Source organism: Doryrhamphus excisus, linkage group LG6, assembly GCF_037039965.1.
Source record: "Doryrhamphus excisus strain RoL-2023G ecotype Guam linkage group LG6, RoL_Dexc_Guam_v1.1, whole genome shotgun sequence".
NCBI classification, from domain to species: domain Eukaryota; kingdom Metazoa; phylum Chordata; class Actinopteri; order Syngnathiformes; family Syngnathidae; genus Doryrhamphus; species Doryrhamphus excisus.
In genome coordinates, this window is record NC_136362.1 from 9924220 (window position 1) to 9944682 (window position 20463).

General features: G+C 37.8%; 1 protein-coding gene across 1 annotated transcript; it reads right to left on the reverse strand.

The window, feature by feature from the left end:
- Window positions 1-1816: 1816 nt before the first annotated feature.
- casq1a (calsequestrin 1a) lies at window positions 1817-16908 on the reverse strand. Its single transcript, XM_058066326.2, has 11 exons — window positions 16526-16908; window positions 10492-10585; window positions 9376-9476; window positions 9122-9233; window positions 8859-8932; window positions 5833-5963; window positions 5714-5759; window positions 5577-5631; window positions 5409-5509; window positions 2930-3004; window positions 1817-2858 (listed from the first exon to the last, which is right to left on the reverse strand). Exons 1-11 carry the CDS (start codon window positions 16760-16762, stop codon window positions 2580-2582), a joined length of 1305 nt encoding a protein of 434 aa, XP_057922309.2. The 5' UTR covers window positions 16763-16908; the 3' UTR covers window positions 1817-2579.
- Between the last annotated feature and the right edge of the window lie 3555 nt (window positions 16909-20463).

The window sequence follows — 20463 nt, forward strand, 5'->3', positions numbered from 1 at the left end:
TTTTAATAATGCCGGATTATCACTGGTCATAGATATAATACCATTAGAATTTAAACTATAATGTTAATTTAACTGTTATCACGAGTCACACATGAGTTTTTATGGTCTTATTTTTCTTATCTTTCTTATCTTTATCTTTTTTCTTGTAAATATACACCTTTATACTCCTAAATGTATGACTTTACTCTCAAAATCTTAGATTTGTTTTTCTAATGTGTCGCACCGCAGTTTAAAATGTACGAGAATAAAGTCGTGCGTAAATTTATTATTGTAAATGTAGATTTTTTTTCTTGTAAATGTATAACTTTATTCTCCTAAATTTACCATTTTATTTTTGTAATACTAAGAGTTTTTTTTCCTTGTAATAATAATATTTTACGCTTTTAACCTTTATTCTCGTAAATTTTGAAATTATTTATAATATATTATATTATATTATATTATATTATATTATATTATATTATATTATATTATATTATATTATATTATATTATATTATAGTCCTTTTATCCAACATTAAAAAAAAATGATAATTTTTTTCTGGTAATGTATTTTTTTGTAAATGTACAACTTTTTTTCCTCTGAATATTACAACGTTTTTCTTGCAAATTAACAACTTTTTGTCTTGTACATTTACGACTTAATGCTCATAAATTTCTGACTTTATTTTCAAAATCTCAGCTATTTTTGTGTAATATGTAATATCTTATTTGGGGCCTTCCTTTACCTGGGAGGATAAATGTGTCGATCCATCCCCCTCAGACCAGAGCTGTCCTATCTAGTCTTTATCGAAGACAACCAAAGGACATGGATTAAAATGAGAATACTCTTAAAACACAGTAATGGCTGTTTCTGTCCAAGCTGTCCTTTATTTAAGACTTCACAGTACGTAATCTCTCTTGTTACAAAAATAAAAGATGGCTATCCTTCTACGCTGTGGCGGTAGAGAACGTCCATTTGATGTGCAGGGTCACAATGACTTGACAGAGGCAGCTGGTGAAACTTCAACACACGTCGGTGGAAAAAAAAAAAGCGGCTAGCACCTTTTAGATTGGACTGTTGTTATTTTTTTTTTTTGCACCAATAAACACCAATCGTATCAAAAGCGCTAGCAAGCAAGTGCAAGGATTTGACTTGACTTGTTTGTTTTGATTGTGCGGACTTGGGCTATATATGGGCGGGGTGGTCAAAGAAATCGGATAATATAATGAAGAGATGTTACAGCGGAACCCGTTTATGTTGACGCCTAACCGACATAAACATAAGATGGCTGATTTGTTGCTATTTTTCTGTTATTTCAATTTAAACTCACATCTACCGGAGCTGCTACGCTAATTGTGTTGACTACGATGGACAATAAAGTTTTATTTCGGAGGCTGACACCCCCCCCCCTCCTTTCCCCCAACCTCCATAATATTCAAGTGGGTGTATGTCGGTAGTTTCTATGGTAAATATCCAAGTTGATACTGCCATGCTTTTATTGTGAAGCCGGCTTTGCGCTGAGCAGGAAGTCACTTAGTGCTGAATGCTGTGTAGGTATGTCGCAACGTTGACAAAAACTACACCAAATGTCAACATAAACAGACTTATTTTTTTAGGACATTTTACATCAACAGAAGCGGCGGTCGACTTAAGCGGGCATTTTTTGGGACTTGATGAGTTGGTCGACATAAGCGTGTTTGTCGACATAAGCGGGCTCCACTGTATCTATGATCGAAATGAGGATGATGTTGATCTTGATGATACCAGTCGAAACTGCATTGGTCAGATTGACATTAATCGATTAATAATCATCATCATCGTCGTCGTCAATAATAAATGTTGGTATTATTATGTTAGCATGTGGTAACATGATAACATTAGCATGCTAACAGCCAGCATAAAAGACCTAAGTGTATAAGTGCTTACCTCTGAAAATGCTAAAAATGTTGGTATAATTATGTTAGCATGTGCTAACATGATAACATTAGCATGCTAACAGCCAGTATTAAAGACCTAAGTGTATAAATGCTTACCTCTGAAAATGCTAAAAATGTTGGTATAATTATGTTAGCATGTGGTAACATGATAACATTAGCATGCTAACAGCCAGCATATTGTGAAGCTGGCTTTACGCTGAGCAGGAAGTCACTTAGTGCTGAATGCTGTGTAGGTATGTCGCAACGTTGACAAAAACTACAACCCATGTCAACATAAACAGACTTATTTTTTTTTAGGACATTTTACATCAACAGATGATGGCGGTCGACTTAAGCGGGCATTTTTTTCGCGAGACCGGGACTTGAAGAGTTGGTCGACATAAGCGTGTTGTCGACATAAGCGTGTTGTCGACATAAGCGTGTTGTCGACATAAGCGTGTTGTCGACATTTATGTTGTCGACATAAGCGTGTTGTCGACATAAGCGTGTTGTCGACATAAGCGTGTTGTCGACATAAGCGTGTTGTCGACATAAGCGTGTTGTCGACATAAGCGTGTTGTCGACATAAGCGGGTTCCACTGTATCTATGATCGAAATGAGGATGATGTTGATCTTGATGATACCAGTTGAAACTGCATTGGTCAGATTGATATTAATTCATTAATAATCATCATCATCGTCGTCATCATCGTCGTCGTCATCATCGTCATCGTCATCATCGTCGTCGTCGTCGTCGTCGTCATCATCGTCGTCGTCATCATCGTCGTCGTCATCATCGTCGTCGTCATCGTCCTCGTCGTCATCATCGTCGTCATCATCGTCCTCGTCGTCATCGTCGGGATCAATTTCCCCGGACAAAACATCCTCAATCCAGTCCTCCACTTCATCGGCAGACGGCATGTCATCGCCGTCGTCCATGTCCATCCAAACGCTGTCCGCCTGCCGCCACGAGAAACCCCCGCGTCAGTACCGCACGTTAAGCTTTGACAAGTCAGCCAGGACTAACTTACATCATCAGCTTCCACGACACCGATCTGCGGGGAGGACAGGTCGATTCCAAAAGTCTTCTCCCAGTGAGGCACCAGCTGCAGGGACGGGAAGGAATCATGGAATGGTCATTCATCCTTTTATCACCGTTTCACAAAAGGGGGTGGAGCCCAGCCCAGCTGACATTGAGTGAAAGGCGGGATTGGCTAAGTGAACTACGACACAACCAATAACTGAAACGAATGCGGAAAAGAAAATCATAATCTATCTATTATGTGTAGGTTTCACTTTTGCGTCTCATAGCGCGTAACCGTGGTGCCTTCAAAGTCCAAATCTTAACGCTTGACAAAAAAACATTACAAATTAGTTCATCCATATTGTGAATTACATCGGAAATATGAAATCCTACATTGATTTTACCTACATATTTAGATTTTTTGACCATGAAAACACGCATGCTAATGTTAGCATGCCAACACATTAGCATGCCAACACGTTCCATAATAGCCCTAAGTGTTTGTATAAGTGACTACCTCTGAAAATTTAAAAAATGTTGGTATAATTATGTTAGCATGTAGTAACCTGAAAATGTTAGCATGCCAACACGTTAGCATGCCAACACGTTCCATAATAGCCCTAAGTGTTTGTACAAGTGACTACCTCTGAAAATTCGAAAAAAATGTTGGTATAATTATGTTAGCATGTGGTAACCTGAAAATGTTAGCATGCTAACAGCCAACATAAAAGACCTAAGTGTATAAGTGCCTTCCTCTGAAAATGCTAACAATGTTGGTATTATTATGTTAGCATGTGGTAACATGATAATATTAGCATGCTAACAGCCAGCATGAAAGACCTACCTCTGAAAATGCTAAAAATGTTGGTATAATTATGTTAGCTTGTAGTAACATGATAACATTAGCATGCTAACAGCCAGCATAAAAGATCTTAAGTGTTTGGATAAGTGACTACCTCTGAAAATGCTAAAAATGTTGGTATAATTATGTTAGCATGTGGTAACCTGAAAATGTTAGCATGCTAACAGCCAGCATAAAAGACCTAAGTGTATAAGTGCTTACCTCTGAAAATGCTAAAAATGTTGGTATAATTATGTTAGCATGTGGTAACCTGATAACATTAGCATGCTAACAGCCAGCATAAAAGACCTAAGTGTATAAGTGCTTACCTCTGAAAATGCTAAAAATGTTGGTATTATTATGTTAGCATGTGGTAACCTGATAACATTAGCATGCTAACAGCCAGCATAAAAGATCTTAAGTGTATAAGTGCCTTCCTCTGAAAATGCTAAAAATGTTGGTATAATTATGTTAGCATGTGGTAACCTGATAACATTAGCATGCTAACAGCCAGCATAAAAGACCTAAGTGTATAAGTGCTTACCTCTGAAAATGCTAAAAATGTTGGTATAATTATGTTAGCATGTGGTAACATGATAACATTAGCATGCTAACAGCCAGCATAAAAGACCTAAGTGTATAAGTGCCTACCTCTGAAAATGCTAAAAATGTTGGTATAATTATGTTAGAATGTGCTAACATGATAATATTAGCATGCTAACAGCCAGTATTAAAGACCTAAGTGTATAAATGCTTACCTCTGAAAATGCTAAAAATGTTGGTATAATTATGTTAGCATGTGGTAACCTGATAACATTAGCATGCTAACAGCCAGCATAAAAGACCTAAGTGTATAAGTGCCTACCTCTGAAAATGCTAAAAATGTTGGTATAATTACATTAGCATGTGCTAACATTAGCATGCTAACACCTAGCACAATATGAAAAATGAAAAATATGAAAATATAAATTTTCGCTCCCAGTATTGTTTGTGACGCTATAAATAGACACAGAACACGGCAAACAATAGAAGAAGAAAGTAAATAAAGTAAATAAGTCCCTCGTCTTCCGTTTTCCAAGCGTCGTCTAGACTTATGACCAAATGGAATTACTTTGACGATTCAAACAACCATTCACACTCACATTCATACCTATGGAAAATTTGGAGTCGCTAATTAACCTAGCATGTTTTTGGAGTGTGGGAGGAAACCGGAGTATCCGAAGAAAACCCATACATGCACGGGGAGAACATGCAAACTCCACACAGAGATGGCCGAGTGTGGAATTGAACTCGGGTCCCCTAGCTGCGAGGCCTGTGTGCTAACCACTTGTCCACCGTGCAGCCACTTTTGGAGAACAAGGCAACAAAAGAATGTCACCTAGAATGTCGTTTTCATGTACATAAAAGGTTGAAACCTGCCGTTTTAACCTGAAAACATGTGAATGGAGGATAAAGATGTTATCCTTGAACATGTGAAAGGATCATCTCAGTGATAACATAACATAAGCGTAGTTTGATGTCCTCAATTCTCAGTAAACCCGTCTCTCACTCCTTGTAACAAACCGACCACAAGGATACAAGTCAGGAATTCACCGTCCTTCATGTGGGAAAAGTTGGAAAATGGAAAACAGGAAATGATTCCTACCAGTGGGAAGTCATCGGGATCAATCCAGACAATACTGAGGTGAGGGTGGTCTGTGTTGTCCTCTGCAACTTGCTTCAGGATCTCCAAGAACTCATAGCCATCTTTGGAAAGGGGAAAACCGTGTTGAGGCCGTTTTGTTCGTTAGTACTTATTTTGACGTTCACGTACCGGGATCGGCCTCCTCAGCAAAAGCGATGATGTGTTCACCGTCAACATGATCCTCCTTGGGAAAAAAACGCACCCAATCAGTACGGTTTTTGGAAAAAAAACAAAGCAAAAAAATAATCGTTTTTTTGTGTTCCTACCCAGATCTCATACATGTTGTGGGGTTGCAGCTTCCTCAGAGTTGGCCTTGAACAGCACACGGAAATGACACGTTACTCTCGGCGTTCCCGTAAGGATCCATTTCCACAATTCGACTCACCTGTCGTTATCTTCGATGAATTTCACCAGCTCTTCCTCGGTGTAGGGTTTTCCTGGGATGACGACGGGATCATCCATGAAGGGTTCGTAGAAGTCAACCTCATTAAGCTTCAGCTCCAGAGCCTTGGCAACCTGTTGGTGACAGTGAACGCACCAAAAGAGACAAAACCACAGTATCAGAAAGTATCATAGACTTGCCAAGCGATAGCCTCAAAGCGTTCAGGATTTGGAGAGTATCTGTAAAGAGGAGCGGCTGGAGGAGTACCTTTGACCTCTTATTTCACCGTAAGATTCAGACGTATATATGGCATACATTTAATTCCAGATCACAGACATTTTTCAAAAGCCGTCCCTCTCTGTATCGGCCATTTTTGATGATTTTCACTGATCTTTCAAGGCACATAGATTGCGTAACCTCCTTCGTGCAACATGGCAAGATGCTATGTTAACTCCACAGAGAGATGACCGAGGGCGGAATTGAACTCTGGTCCCCTAGCCGTGAGCTTTGCTTCACAATAATCGCAAAAATAATCGCAAAAATAATCGCAAAAATAATCGCAAAAATAATCGCAAATATAATCGCAAAAAAAAATCGGCATCAGTAGGATAAAGCTAACCTGTGTCACGACGGACTGATCCCAGCTCAAGTTCCCCATTCGTGGGTGAACAACCCAGCCCTTGGTGAGCTCTGCTTTGCAATAATCGCAAAAATAATCGCAAAAATAGTTGCAAAAATAGTCGCAAAAATAGTCGCAAAAATATTGTTTTATAGAGTTTAATATTAGTTTATAACCAGTAAGGTATGCTGGGAAGTTACCCAGCATACCTTGCAAAAATAATCGCAAAAATAATCGCAAAAATAATCGCAAAAATAATCGCAAAAATATTGTTTTATACAGTTTAATATTCATTTATAACCCGCGAAGCTCTGCTTCGCTATAATCGCAAAAATAGTTGCAAAAATAATCGCAAAAAAAAAAATCGGCATCAGTAGGATAAAGCTAACCTGTGTCACGACGGACTGATCCCAGCTCAAGTTCCCCGTTCGTGGGTGAACAACCCAACCCTTGGTGAGCTCTGCTTTGCAATAATCGCAAAAATAATCGCAAAAATAATCGCAAAAATAGTCGCAAAAATAGTCGCAAAAATATTGTTTTATACAGTTTAATATTAGTTTATAACCAGTAAGGTATGCTGGGTAACTTCCTCGCAAAAATAATCGCAAAAATAATCGCAAAAATAATCGCAAAAATAATCGCAAAAATAATCGCAAAAATAATCGCAAAAATAATCGCAAAAATAATCGCAAAAATAATCGCAAAAATAATCGCAAAAATATTGTTTTCAGGGCTCTACATTAAAAACAAAAATGACTTGCCCATGGGGAACCCTTAAGGTGAGAACTACTTGCCCGAACTTGCCCCATGTAAAATGAAAAGACTGCCATAATGATATCATCTCATTTTTGTGGCATCACATGAGAATCTCAAATAAAGATGAAATGATTATCATTTCTTGCGGTTGTTTTCCTACATAGATCATGACGTAGCATGGAAATCTGGATTGTCAAGAGACTTCTAGGCACTTTGCCTTTTAGAAGTTGTGCACCACAATGAAACATTATTGAATAGACACATTTGTGTACTAGTAAAGTGTTTTCAATCCAGAAAAAAATGCTCAATTGGTCAAACAATAATTTGTGAAGCAAAGGTGAGGAAAATCCACAGAGAAATGGAAGCGCTAGATTTTGTAGCTTGTGCAAAATCAGCACTTGGTATTGGATCTAATGGGTGGTGTTTCATTGCGACCACTTCAAATTGTCACAGCAATGTGATTCACTCACCTGTGCCATCATTTGATTTGCTGCCGCTAATAAAATACTTGTTTAGGAGGCACTGGTTCATCGCTTTTTGCTGTTTTCCTTCACAAGTTGTTGAAGAATTAGACCATGTTGGCAGGGACGCCATGATAATGTTTTCCTAGTCAATCGATCACTGATTGGTTGATTGCGAACAAGAACGGGTGTGGGTAAAACACGGATTGTGGATCGTGGTCTAAATAAACGATTCTGATTGGTCCATTTCAAGATTTGCAGGGATTGGTTTGCAAATTACCACCGGAATTATGCAGTCCGTGTTTTACCAACACCCAACAAGAACCACTTTTAAAAAACTCTTTGCAGTATGGCATTCCAAAGTGCACTTGCCCGATGGGAATATCACTGATTGGATTTACTTGCCCCAATTTTGTTTTAACTTGCCCCGGGCCATCGGTACATTGTTATTGTCGAGCCCTGGTTTTATACAGTTTAATATTCATTTATAACCCGCGAAGCTCTGCTTCGCTATAATCGCAAAAATAGTTGCAAAAATAGTTGCAAAAATAGTTGCAAAAATAGTTGCAAAAATAGTTGCAAAAATAGTTGCAAAAATAGTTGCAAAAATAGTTGCAAAAATAGTTGCAAAATATTGTTTTATACAGTATAATATTCATTTATAACCCACAAGGTATGCTGGGAAGTTACCCAGCATACCTTGCGGGTTGTAAATGAGCATAGAATAGTATAGATTTGCATTTATATTAGCGTGTGAGCGTCTATTTCGATACCGTCCGAAATCGCAAAAATAATCACAAAAATAATCACAAAAATAATCACAAAAATAATCACAAAAATAATCACAAAAATAATCGCAAAACTAATCGCAAAAATAATTGCAAAAATAATTGCAAAAATAATTGCAAAAATAATCAAAATAATCACAAAAATAATCGCAAAAATAATCACAAAAATAATCGCAAAAATAATCGCAAAAATAATCGCAAAAATAATCGCAAAAATAATCGCAAAAATATTGTTTTATACAGTTTAATATTCATTTATAACCTACAAGGTATGCTGGGTAACTTCCCAGCATACCTTGTAGGTTATAAAATAGTTTAGAATATTATTGTTGATTGTTTTTTCTCCAGTTGGGGGTAGTCTCAGATATCTATAGTCATGGTTATATCATAATCATAATTACCCACCTTAGGATTGAAGGTTGCAAAGAACCTCATGTGAGGGTGGAACTCTTCAGCGGCGTCAGCAAAAGCCACGAAATCTGAAACGAGACATGCCGCCGTCAAAGGCACGAATGGCATCGACGACGCGTGATCGATGGCTATCACGACGAGAATGCAAGCTGAGCCTGATCTTGGGTTTGTTATGAAAACAAGGCATGTCAATCACTGATCCAAAAAGCTGCAAAGCACAGTGTAGGTTTTCATGCCATCACAGTACAGAGTCTTACGTTCTGACTTGTGACTCTTAAAGTAGCCCACCAATTTGATGTCCTCTTCGATTTTCTCAAAGCCTTTCAGTTCCCTACTGTTGTCAAGAATTTCCACCGGGTCTTCAAGAAGCTGTGGAGGAAAAAAGACACGGCGCAGGAAATGGAGAAGAGAGACAAGAGGAAATGAGAGTAAGAGGCCGCCATCTTGGAAAGCAAGTGTCAAGTCAAGTCAAACTGAGGGCTATTAACTGTGAGATTATATCCTCACGAACATCATAGATGAACTCCACAAGCGTGTCCGCCGCAAGCTCTCCGTCGTACTCGATGACCTCATCTTCTGTGAAGATGTAGAGGCTGTCGGACTCTTCGAGGCCTAGGAGATCCGAGAAGCAGGTCAGCTGTTTTTGTTTTATGGACGTAGTCATAGACAAGTCATTTATTCATTTTCTACCGCTTGTCCTCACGATGGTTGCGGTGGGTGCTGGAGCCTATCCCAGCTGGGGGTACACCATGGACTGGTGGCCAGCCAATCACAGGGCACATATAGACAAACAACCATTCACACTTACATTCATACCTATGGACAATTTGGAGTCGCTAATTAACCTAGCATGTTTTTGGAATGTGGGAGGAAACCGGAGTACCCGGAGAAAACCCACGCATGCACGGGGAGAACATGCAAACTCCACACAGAGATGGCCGAGGCTGGAATTGAACTCGGGTCTCCTAGCTGTGAGGTCGAGGTGGCAAATGTGCAAATATACAAGTGTACAGTGACAGTTATGATGTCGTCACTACCAACAGCACTAAATTCATCACATAGCAACTTAACACCCAAAAAATGTACCTGATACAAACCTCTTACCAGACTGGTGGCCAGCCAATCACAGGGCACATATAGACAAACAACCATTCACACTCACATTCATACCTATGGACAATTTGGAGTCGCTAATTAACCTAGCATGTTTTTGGAATGTGGGAGGAAACCGGAGTACCCGGAGAAAACCCACGCATGCACGGGGAGAACATGCAAACTCCACACAGAGATGGCCGAGGCTGGAATTGAACTCGGGTCTCCCAGCTGTGAGGTCTAGATGGCAAATGTGCAAATATACCAGTGTACAGTGACAGTTATGATGTTGTCACTACCAACAGCACTAAATTCATCACACAGCAACTTAACACCCAAAAAATGTACCTGATACAAACCTCTTACCAGACTGGTGGCCAGCCAATCACAGGGCACATATAGACAAACAACCATTCACACTCACATTCATACCTATGGACAATTTGGAGTCGCTAATTAACCTAGCATGTTTTTGGAATGTGGGAGGAAACCGGAGTACGCGGAGAAAAGTCATTCAATCTAAAGTAGGACTTACCTAATTTCTTAGCTAGAGCTTTGTCAAGTTTCGCATCAATGAGTCCGACTCCGATGTCCTCATCGTCAAACTCCTCCAGGACCTGGGCTGCAAGCTGGAACATAAACACAGTGAAACTCGAGTCTTTGTTGAGCACCCGTGAGTCAGTGAAAGTCAAGTCTTTGTGGAGTCAGAGAAACTTGGGTCGTCATCAAGCACCCACAAGTCAGTGAAACTGGAGTCTTTGTTGAGCACCCGCGAGTTATCAAACTTGAGTCTTCATTGAGTGAATTGTTCGTTTTGTCGACTTGAGTTCTTATGAGTCACTCACCGAAGTGTATCAGGTACTCAATTCACTCGAGTCACATGGGTAACCAGTTACATTTGTGAGTCAGTGAAACTCGAGTCTGTGCGGGGTACTCATGAGTCAGTGAAACTCGAGTCTTTGTTTAGCACCTGCGAGTTAACGAACTTGAGTCTTCAATGAGTGAATTGTTTGTTTTGGGTACTCAGTTCACTCGAGTCACATGGGTAACCAGTTACATTTGTGAGTCAGTGAAACTCGAGTCTGTGCGGGGTACTCATGAGTCAGTGAAACTTGAGTCTTTGTTGAGCACCTCTGAGTCACTCATGTCTTAATCTGCATCTGCAAGTCAGCAAAACTGGAGTCTTTGTTGAGCACCCGTGAGTCAGTGAAACTTGGGTTGTCATCAAGCACCCACAAGTCAGTAAAACTCGAGTCTTTGTTGAGCACCCGTGAGTCAGTGAAACTTGGGTTGTCATCAAGCACCCACAAGTCAGTAAAACTCGAGTCTTTGTTGAGCACCCGCGAGTTAGCAAACTCGAGTCTTCATTGAGTGAACTGTTCGTTTTGTCAACTTGAGTTCTTATGAATCACTCACCGAAGTGTATCGGGTACTTAATTCACTTGAGTCACATGGGTAACCAGTAACATAGGTGAGTCAGTGCAACTCGAGTCTTTGTTGAGCACCCGTGACTCAGTCAAACTCAAGTCTTCCTGGAGTCAGAGAAACTTGGATTGTCTTGAGTCTTTGTTGAGCACCCACAAGTCAGTGAAACTGAAGTCTGTGTGGGGTACTCGTGAGTCAGTGACATTCGAGTCTCCGTTTAGCACCCGTAAGTTAGTGAACTCGAGGCTTCATTGAGTGAATTGTTTGTTTTGTCGACTTGAGTTCTTCTAGTTCAAGTTCTTATGAGTCACTCACCGAAGTGTATCGGGTACTCAATTCACTCGAGTCACATGGGTAACCAGTTACACTGTTGAGTCAGTGAAACTTGAGTCTTTGTTGAGCACCCGTTAGTCAGTGAAACTTGAGTCTTTGTTGAGCACCCGTTAGTCAGTGAAACTTGAGTCTTTGTTGAGCACCCGTGAGTCAGTGAAACTTGAGTCTTTGCGGAGTCAGACAAATTTGGGTTGCCATCAAGCACCCACAAGTCAGTGAGACTCGAGTCTGTGCAGGGTACTCGTGAATCAGCAAAACTCGAGTCTTTGTTGAGCACCCGTGAGTCAGTGAAACTCAAGCCATAGCTAAGCACCCGTGAGTCAGTGAAACCAGAGTCTTTGTGGAGTCAGACAAACTTGGGTTGTCATCAAGCACCCACAAGTCAGTGAAACTCGAGTCTTCGTTGAGCACCCGCGAGTTATCAAACTCGAGTCTTCATTGAGTGAACTGTTCGTTTTGTCGACTCGAGTTCTTATGAGTCACTCAAGTGTAGTGTATCGGGTACTCAATTCACTCGAGTCACATGGGTAACCAGTTACACCGTGAGTCAGTGAATTTGTCGTGCATACATGAGTCAGTGTAATTCATGACTTTGTCCAGCACCTGTGAGTCAGTGAATCGTTCGTTTTGTCGAGTCTGTGATGCAGATTTGCTGTTCGGGTCCTTGTTGTGCGAGTTCCAAAATTTGGACAAAATATGTCAAACTAAGCAAGAACAGAACTGAAAAAAAAAAACATTAATCATTAATCCGATACTGATATCGATATCGATAGTTGGATCGCCCCCCCCCTTAATTCCCACACTGTTTTCATGTGCTTCTTTTCGACAAGACTTGTCTGACCTCCTTATTTCATGACCATAAAAGCCTTCTTATCAGCTGCGCTGCTTATGCACTTTCTAAATCCGTATGAAACTTGAACCTCATGACTGACAGTCCCGTCCACCAATGGGAGCGCCGCATTCCCAGAGGAAACGGATGAGCGGCTGGCCCACTTTGTTTGGCTGCACACGTGTCCGGTATGTAAACACGTGGCCCGGTTTTAAAAATGAAATCAGTTTAAACATCGTCTCCTGTACCAAATACAGGATGCGATTTCATTACCTGAGGTTTATTTTTAACCTGGTAACATTAAAAAAAAAGGGATGATGATGACATCCCGTTATCCCGATGACATTGAATGCTCCTCGGATGACGCGGTTTGATACCACGAAGTCCAAAGAGGAAGTGAATACACATCTATATTGGTGGAAATTTATACTTGGCGTTCTTATTAACACACAATTTATGATCGTTGACATGAATAGTGACCGCCATAGCTTCATTAGGCAAAATTTAAAAAAAAATCACACTTTTTCGACGTTTATCAAACAAAACGTCTTCAACCTTTACTTTTATCAGATCTTACTAAAAAATAAAAGCCATCACACGTGAATATAAATACATTAATACTGAGAAATACAAGCCTTCTGTGGGGTGCTGGGCCCGCCACAGAAGCAGCTCGGGATTAATATAGCCTCCGAGCCGCCACCGGCTCCAGGGACTATTTTGGTGAGTTGGCAGTGATGTTCCGGTTCTCGGAGATCCGCTGACAAGTACAGTACTGCAAGTGTCAATCACAGCCCGGAGCTGAGCCTGCACAACCGAAGCCAGAACCTCTTGTGGGCCCCGAGACTGAGCCCAGACGGCCCGTAAATGATTTACAATAATGCTATTTTTGTGCCGCATATAATTATTTACTGGTGTAAATATTGCACAAAATGCATGCAGTGTATTTTATGTGCATGACAGGTGCAGGATTTTCAAAATAAAATACAACCCTACTTAGCTAATACTTCACATATATGTGATAAATGATGACGTCATGCTTCGCCATGAGGAATGTGCGGCGTGTGCTGTTGACAGACAGGTCCGAGGTATGGCACATATACCGAAGGAGGTGCGTCAGTGCACGCATACGCCGAGTTGAAACTGCACACGCCCATGCCTGGCCCAACGGCACCGTATCTTAAGTCCTTACAGCTCAGCTCTCTGTCTTCAGGTGGATAACACACCACTGGCTGGTGACACATGTTGAAGACCTCACCTGTCAGCGTTCCCTGGGAAGCTATTTTCCACCTCGCTATGTCATTTTCCGACATAACTCAGTTAAAGTTAAGTTAACTGAGCTTAACTTCAACTCAGTTAAAGTTAAGTTAACTGAGTTATGAGCTACGTTACTGAGTTAAGTTAAAGTCAATATTAAGGCAAAGTTTTCTTATGTATGGGATCTCTTAACTTTAAGCACAATTCCTAAGTCAGCTTATGTTAATTGACAAGTTATTTTCCACCTCGCTATGTCATTTTCCGACATAACTCAATTTAAGTCAGTTTTAAGGCAAAGTTTACTTAAGTATGTGATCTGTTAACTTTACGCACAATCCAAAACTCAGCTTATGTTAAGGGATAAGCTTTTTTCCACCTCCACCACTATTTTCCGACATAACTCGGTTAAAGTTAAGTTAACTGAGCTTAACTTTAACTCGGTTAAAGTTAAGTTAACTGAGTTATGAGTTAAGTTAGCGAGTTAAGTTAAAGTCAATATTAGCTTATGTTAATTGACGAGCTATTTTCTACCTCGCTATGTCATTTTCCGACATAACTCGGTTAAAGTTAAGTTAACTGAGCTTAACTTTAACTCGGTTAAAGTTAAGTGAACTGAGTTATGAGTTAAGTTAGCGAGTTAAGTTAAAGTCAATATTAGCTTATGTTAATTGACGAGCTATTTTCTACCTCGCTATGTCATTTTCCGACATAACTCGGTTAAAGTTAAGTTAACTGAGCTTAACTTTAACTCGGTTAAAGTTAAGTTAACTGAGTTATGAGTTAAGTTAGCGAGTTAAGTTAAAGTCAATATTAGCTTATGTTAATTGACGAGCTATTTTCTACCTCGCTATGTCATTTTCCGACATAACTCGGTTAAAGTTAAGTTAACTGAGCTTAACTTTAACTCAGTTAAAGTTAAGTTAACTGAGTTATGAGTTAAGTTACTGAGTTAAGTTAAAGTCAATATTAGGTTATGTTAATTGACGAGCTATTTTCCACCTCGCTATGTCATTTTCCGACATAACTCAGTTAAAGTTAAGTTAACTGAGCTATGAGTTAAGTTACTGAGTTAAGTTAAAATTAATATTAGCTTATGTTAATTGACGAGCTATTTTCCACCTCGCTATGTCATTTTCCAATGTAACTCAGTTAAAGTTAACTGAGTTTTGAGTTAAGTGACTGAGTTAAGTTAAAGTCAATATTAGCTTATGTTAATTGACGAGCTATTTTCTACCTCGCTATGTCATTTTCCGACGTAACTCAGTTAAAGTTAAGTTAACTGAGCTTAACTTTAACTCAGTTAAAGTTAAGTTAAGTGAGTTATGAGTTAAGTTACTGAGTTAAGTTAAAGTCAATATTAGCTTATGTTAATTGACAACCTATTTTCCACCTCGCTATGCCATTTTTCGACATAACTCAATTAAAGTCAATATTAAGGCAAAGTTTACTTATGTATGGGATCTTTTAACTGTACGCACAATTCCTAACTTAGCTTATGTTAAGGGACAAGTTTTTTCCACTTGGCTATGTCATTTTCCGACATAACTCAGTTAAAGTTAAGTTAACCGAGTTAAAGTTAAGTTAACTGAGTTAAAGTTAAGGTTAAGTTAAGTTAAGTTAACTGCGTTATGAGTTAAGTTACTGAGTTAAGTTAAAGTCAATATTAAGGCAAAGTTTTCTTATGTATGGGATCTCTTAACTTTACGCACAATTCCTAACTTAGCTTATGTTAAGGGATAAGTTATTTTCCACCTCGCTATGTCATTTTCCGACCTAACTCAGTTAAAGTTAAGTTAACTGAGTTATGAGTTAGGTTACTGAGTTAAGTTAAAGGCAGTGTTAGCTAATGTTAATTGACGAGCTATTTTCCACCTCGCTATGTCATTTTCCGACATAACTAAGTTAAAGTTAAGTTAACTGAGCTGAACTTCAACTCAGTTAAAGTTAAGTTAAGTGAGTTATGAGTTACCTAAGTTACTGAGTTAAGTCAAAGTCAATATTAAGGCAAAGTTTTCTTATGTATGGGATCTCTTAACTTTACGCACAATTCCTAACTCAGCTTATGTTAATTGACAAGCTATTTTCCACCTCGCTATGTCGTTTTCCGACATAACTCAGTCAAAGTCAATATTAGGGCTAGGTTTTCTTATGTATGTGATCTTTTAACTTTACGCACAATTCCTAACTTAGCTTATGTAAAGGGACACGCTATTTTCTACCTCGCTATGTCATTTTCCGACATAACTCAGTTAAAGTCAGTATTAAGTCAAAGTTTTCTTATGTATGGGATCTGTTAACTTTACGCACAATTCCCAAAACTCAGCTTATGTTAAGGGGCGAGCTAATTTCCACCTGGCTATGTTATTTTCCGACATAACTCAGTTAAAATCAGTATTAAATCAAAGTTTTCTTATGTATGGGATCTCTTAACTTTATGCACAATTGCTGACTTAGCTTATGTTAAGCGACAAGTTATTTCCGACCTGGCTATGCCATTTTCCTAGATAACTCCATTAAAGTCAATATTAAGCCAATATTTTCTGATGCGGGTGCCGTTCTCATCACATTACCCACAATTCCCAGCTCGGCTTAACTCAGCGGACAAGCTATTTTTCACCCGGCTATGTAATATTACCAAGGTAATTCCATGAAAGTCAGTATTAAGCCAATATTTTCTGATATTGAAATTGATTTCTTGACATTACCCATAATTCCCAACTGGTCTTACCTCAAGGGACAACTCCTCTATCTCAAACTGTCTCTGGGCGACGCGGGTGGATCCGGGATGGTCATGGTAGTACACCACCATGACGTCATACTTCTTCATCACGGACTTATAGTTCTTGACGTGGAGGTCGTGGACTCTGTCCTTGCCGTCATACTCGGGGAAGTCCAAGCTGTCTTTACCCCAGGAGATCCCCGCAAAGGACAAGAAAACGGCCACCAGCACCCAGGTCCACTTCATGACTCCTATTTTGAGTCAATTGGGTAAAAAAAATAAAAAAGTCGAGAAAATCGTACACAACTAAGACTTTGGTGTTTAAGTACGAGGAGGCCCTTCCGATCCGCGTCACCCAGAAGAGAGCAAGACCAACTCCTACATCCACCTTATTAAAAAGCCCACACGGGTGACTGGTATTGGGGCACGGGGGGGCGTAAAGAGGGGCTGAGCTAAGTTGGTGCGCGTGCGTGTCTATGTGGGGAAAGATGAGGCGGGGGGGGGGGTCCGAGCCGTCGCTGGGGAGACGGCTTTGTGTGTAGGTGTGTGTTTCAGACATGTCAAATTTGGTGGAGTGGGGAAATGCAGGCCACGGTGAGCGTGGAGGTAAAGCCAACATTCAAAAAGATGACTTCAAATCGCTACAAATGCTACTCATGTTATCACGCTAACACCTAGCATGATAGTGTTACGTGTTCATATAAGTGTCTACCCATGTAAACGGCTAAAAATTAAATTATGTTAATATTAGCATGCTAGAAATGCTAACATTATAATGGAATATGCTAACACCTAGCATGATAGTGCTATGTGTTCATATCAGTGTCTACCCATGTAAACGGCTAAAAATTAAATTATGTTAATATTAGCATGCTAGAAATGCTAACATTATAATGGAATATGCTAACACCTAGCATGATAGTGCTATGTGTTCATATCAGTGTCTACCCATGTAAACGGCTAAAAATGAAATTATGTTAATATTAGCATGCTAGAAATGCTAACATTATGAAGTTAGTATGCTAAAACTTAGCATGATAGTGCTACGTGTTCATATAAGTGTCTACCCATGTAAACAGCTAAAAATTTAATTATGTTAATATTAGCATATTAGAAATGCTAACATTATAGTGGAATATGCTAACACCTAGCATGATAGTGCTATGTGTTCATATCAGTGTCTACCCATGTAAACGGCTAAAAATGAAATTATGTTAATATTAGCATGCTAGAAATGCTAACATTATGAAGTTAGTATGCTAAAACTTAGCATGATAGTGCTACGTGTCCATATAAGTGTCTACCCATGTAAACGGCTAAAAATTAAGTTACGTTAATATTAGCATATTAGAAATGCTAACATTATAATGGAATATGCTAACACCTAGCATGATAGTGCTATGTGTTCATATCAGTGTCTACCCATGTAAACGGCTAAAAATTAAATTATGTTAATATTAGCATGCTAGAAATGCTAACATTATGAAGTTAGTATGCTAAAACTTAGCATGATAGTGCTACGTGTTCATATAAGCGTCTACCCATGTAAACGGCTAAAAATGAAATTATGTTAATATTAGCATATTGGAAATGCTAACATTAAAATGGAATATGCTAACACCTAGCATGATAGTGCTATGTGTTCATATCAGTGTCTACCCATGTAAACGGCTAAAAATGAAATTATGTTAATATTAGCATGCTAGAAATGCTAACATTATAATGGAATATGCTAACACCTAGCATGATAGTGCTATGTGTTCATATCAGTGTCTACCCATGTAAACGGCTAAAAATGAAATTATGTTAAAATTAGCATGCTAGAAATGCTAACATTATATGCTAAAACTTAGCATGATAGTGCTACGTGTTCATATAAGTGTCTACCCATGTAAACGGCTAAAAATTCAATTATGTTAATATTAGCATGCTAAAAATGCTAACATTATAATGTTAGTATACTAACACCTAGCGTGATAGTGCTATGTGTTCATATCAGTGTCTACCCATGTAAACAGCTAAAAATTAAATTATGTTAATATTAGCATGTTAGAAATGCTAACATTATAATGGAATATGCTAACACCTAGCGTGATAGTGCTATGTGTTCATATCAGTGTCTACCCATGTAAACGGCTAAAAATGAAATTATGTTAATATTAGCATGCTACAAATGCTAACATTATAAAGTTAGTATGCTAAAACTTAGCATGACAGTGCTACGTGTTCATATAAGTGTCTACCCATGTAAACGGCTAAAAATTCAATTATGTTAATATTAGCATGCTAAAAATGCTAACATTATAATGTTAGTATGCTAACACCTAGCATGATAGTGCTACGTGTTCATATAAATGTCTACCCATGTCAACAGCGAAAAATTAAATTAAGTTAATATTAGCATGCTAAAAATGCTAACATTATAATGTTAGTATGCTAACACCTAGCATGATAGTGCTACGTGTTCATATAAATGTCTACCCATGTCAACAGCGAAAAATTAAATTATGTTATTAGCATGCTAGAAATGCTAACATTATAATGTTAGTATGCTAACACCTAGCATGATAGTGCTACGTGTTCATATAAATGTCTACCCATGTCAACAGCGAAAAATGAAATTATGTTAATATTAGCATGCTAGAAATGCTAACATTATAATGTTAATATGCTAACACCTAACATGATAGTGCTACGTTTTTATATAAGTTGTGTGTGTGTGTGTGTGTGTGTGTGTGTGTGTGCAGAAAATGAAAACAACTTAAAGATGTGGTACTTTTACTTTTCCCATATAAAGTGAAGCTGGAAGCTAAAAATAATGGAGGCCTACACCGGTGTCTTATTTGCTGCAGTTGGCAGCAAAGCCCTAGTTCAGGGGGTGTCCAAATAATGCAATAATAAAGTCAAAATATTCTGAGAATAAAGTCAAAATATAGTGGAAAAAAAATGTACAAGAAGAAAGTTGAAATATTTGTAAAAATTTGAAAAAAGTAGAATGTAGGGAGAAAAAAAACATTAATAGTAGTACTAATAATTACAATGTTTTAATACTTTTTTATCTACATGGATTGGTGTCATTTTGTCAAATGTCATTTTATTAGCATAGAGTTGAAAAATTCAAGAAAAAATGTTATGTTATTATTTTAAGTCCCAATAACATGAGAAGCAAACAAAACAAAATAAAGGAAAAAAGGTCATTTTATTAGCATAGAGTTGAATTATTCAAGAAAAAAATATGTTATTTTATTATTTTAAGTCCTAATAATATGAGAAACAAACAAAACAAAATAAAGTTTAAGGTTAAATAAGGCTTGGAAATATATATATATATATATATATATATATATATATATATATATATATATATATATATATATATATATATATATATATATATATATATATGGATTGGTGTCATTTTGTCAAATGTCATTTTATTAGCATAGAGTTAAAATATTCAAGAAAAAAATATGTTTTTTATTATTTTAAGTCCTAATAACATGAAATAAACAAACAAAACAAAATAAAGTTTGGAAAAAATATTATATATATACAAATATGGATTGGTGTCATATTTGTCAAATGTCATTTTATTAGCAAAAAATATGTTATTTTATTATTTTAAGCCCTAATAACATGAGAAGCAAACAAAAAAAATTAAGTTTGGAAAAAAAAATGTATATATACAAAAATATGGATTGGTGATGTTATATCAAATGTCATTTTATTAGCATTATTAGAATTGAAATATTCAAGAAAAAATATGTTATTTTATTAAATATTCTGAGAATAAAGTCAAAATATGATGAGAAAAAAATGTACTGGAAGAAAGTTGAAATATTTGTAAAAATAAGAAAAAAAACAGCCAAAAAGTACTAGAATGTAGGGAGAAAAAAAACAATAATAGTAGTACTAATAATTAGAATGTTTTAATATTGTTATTATTA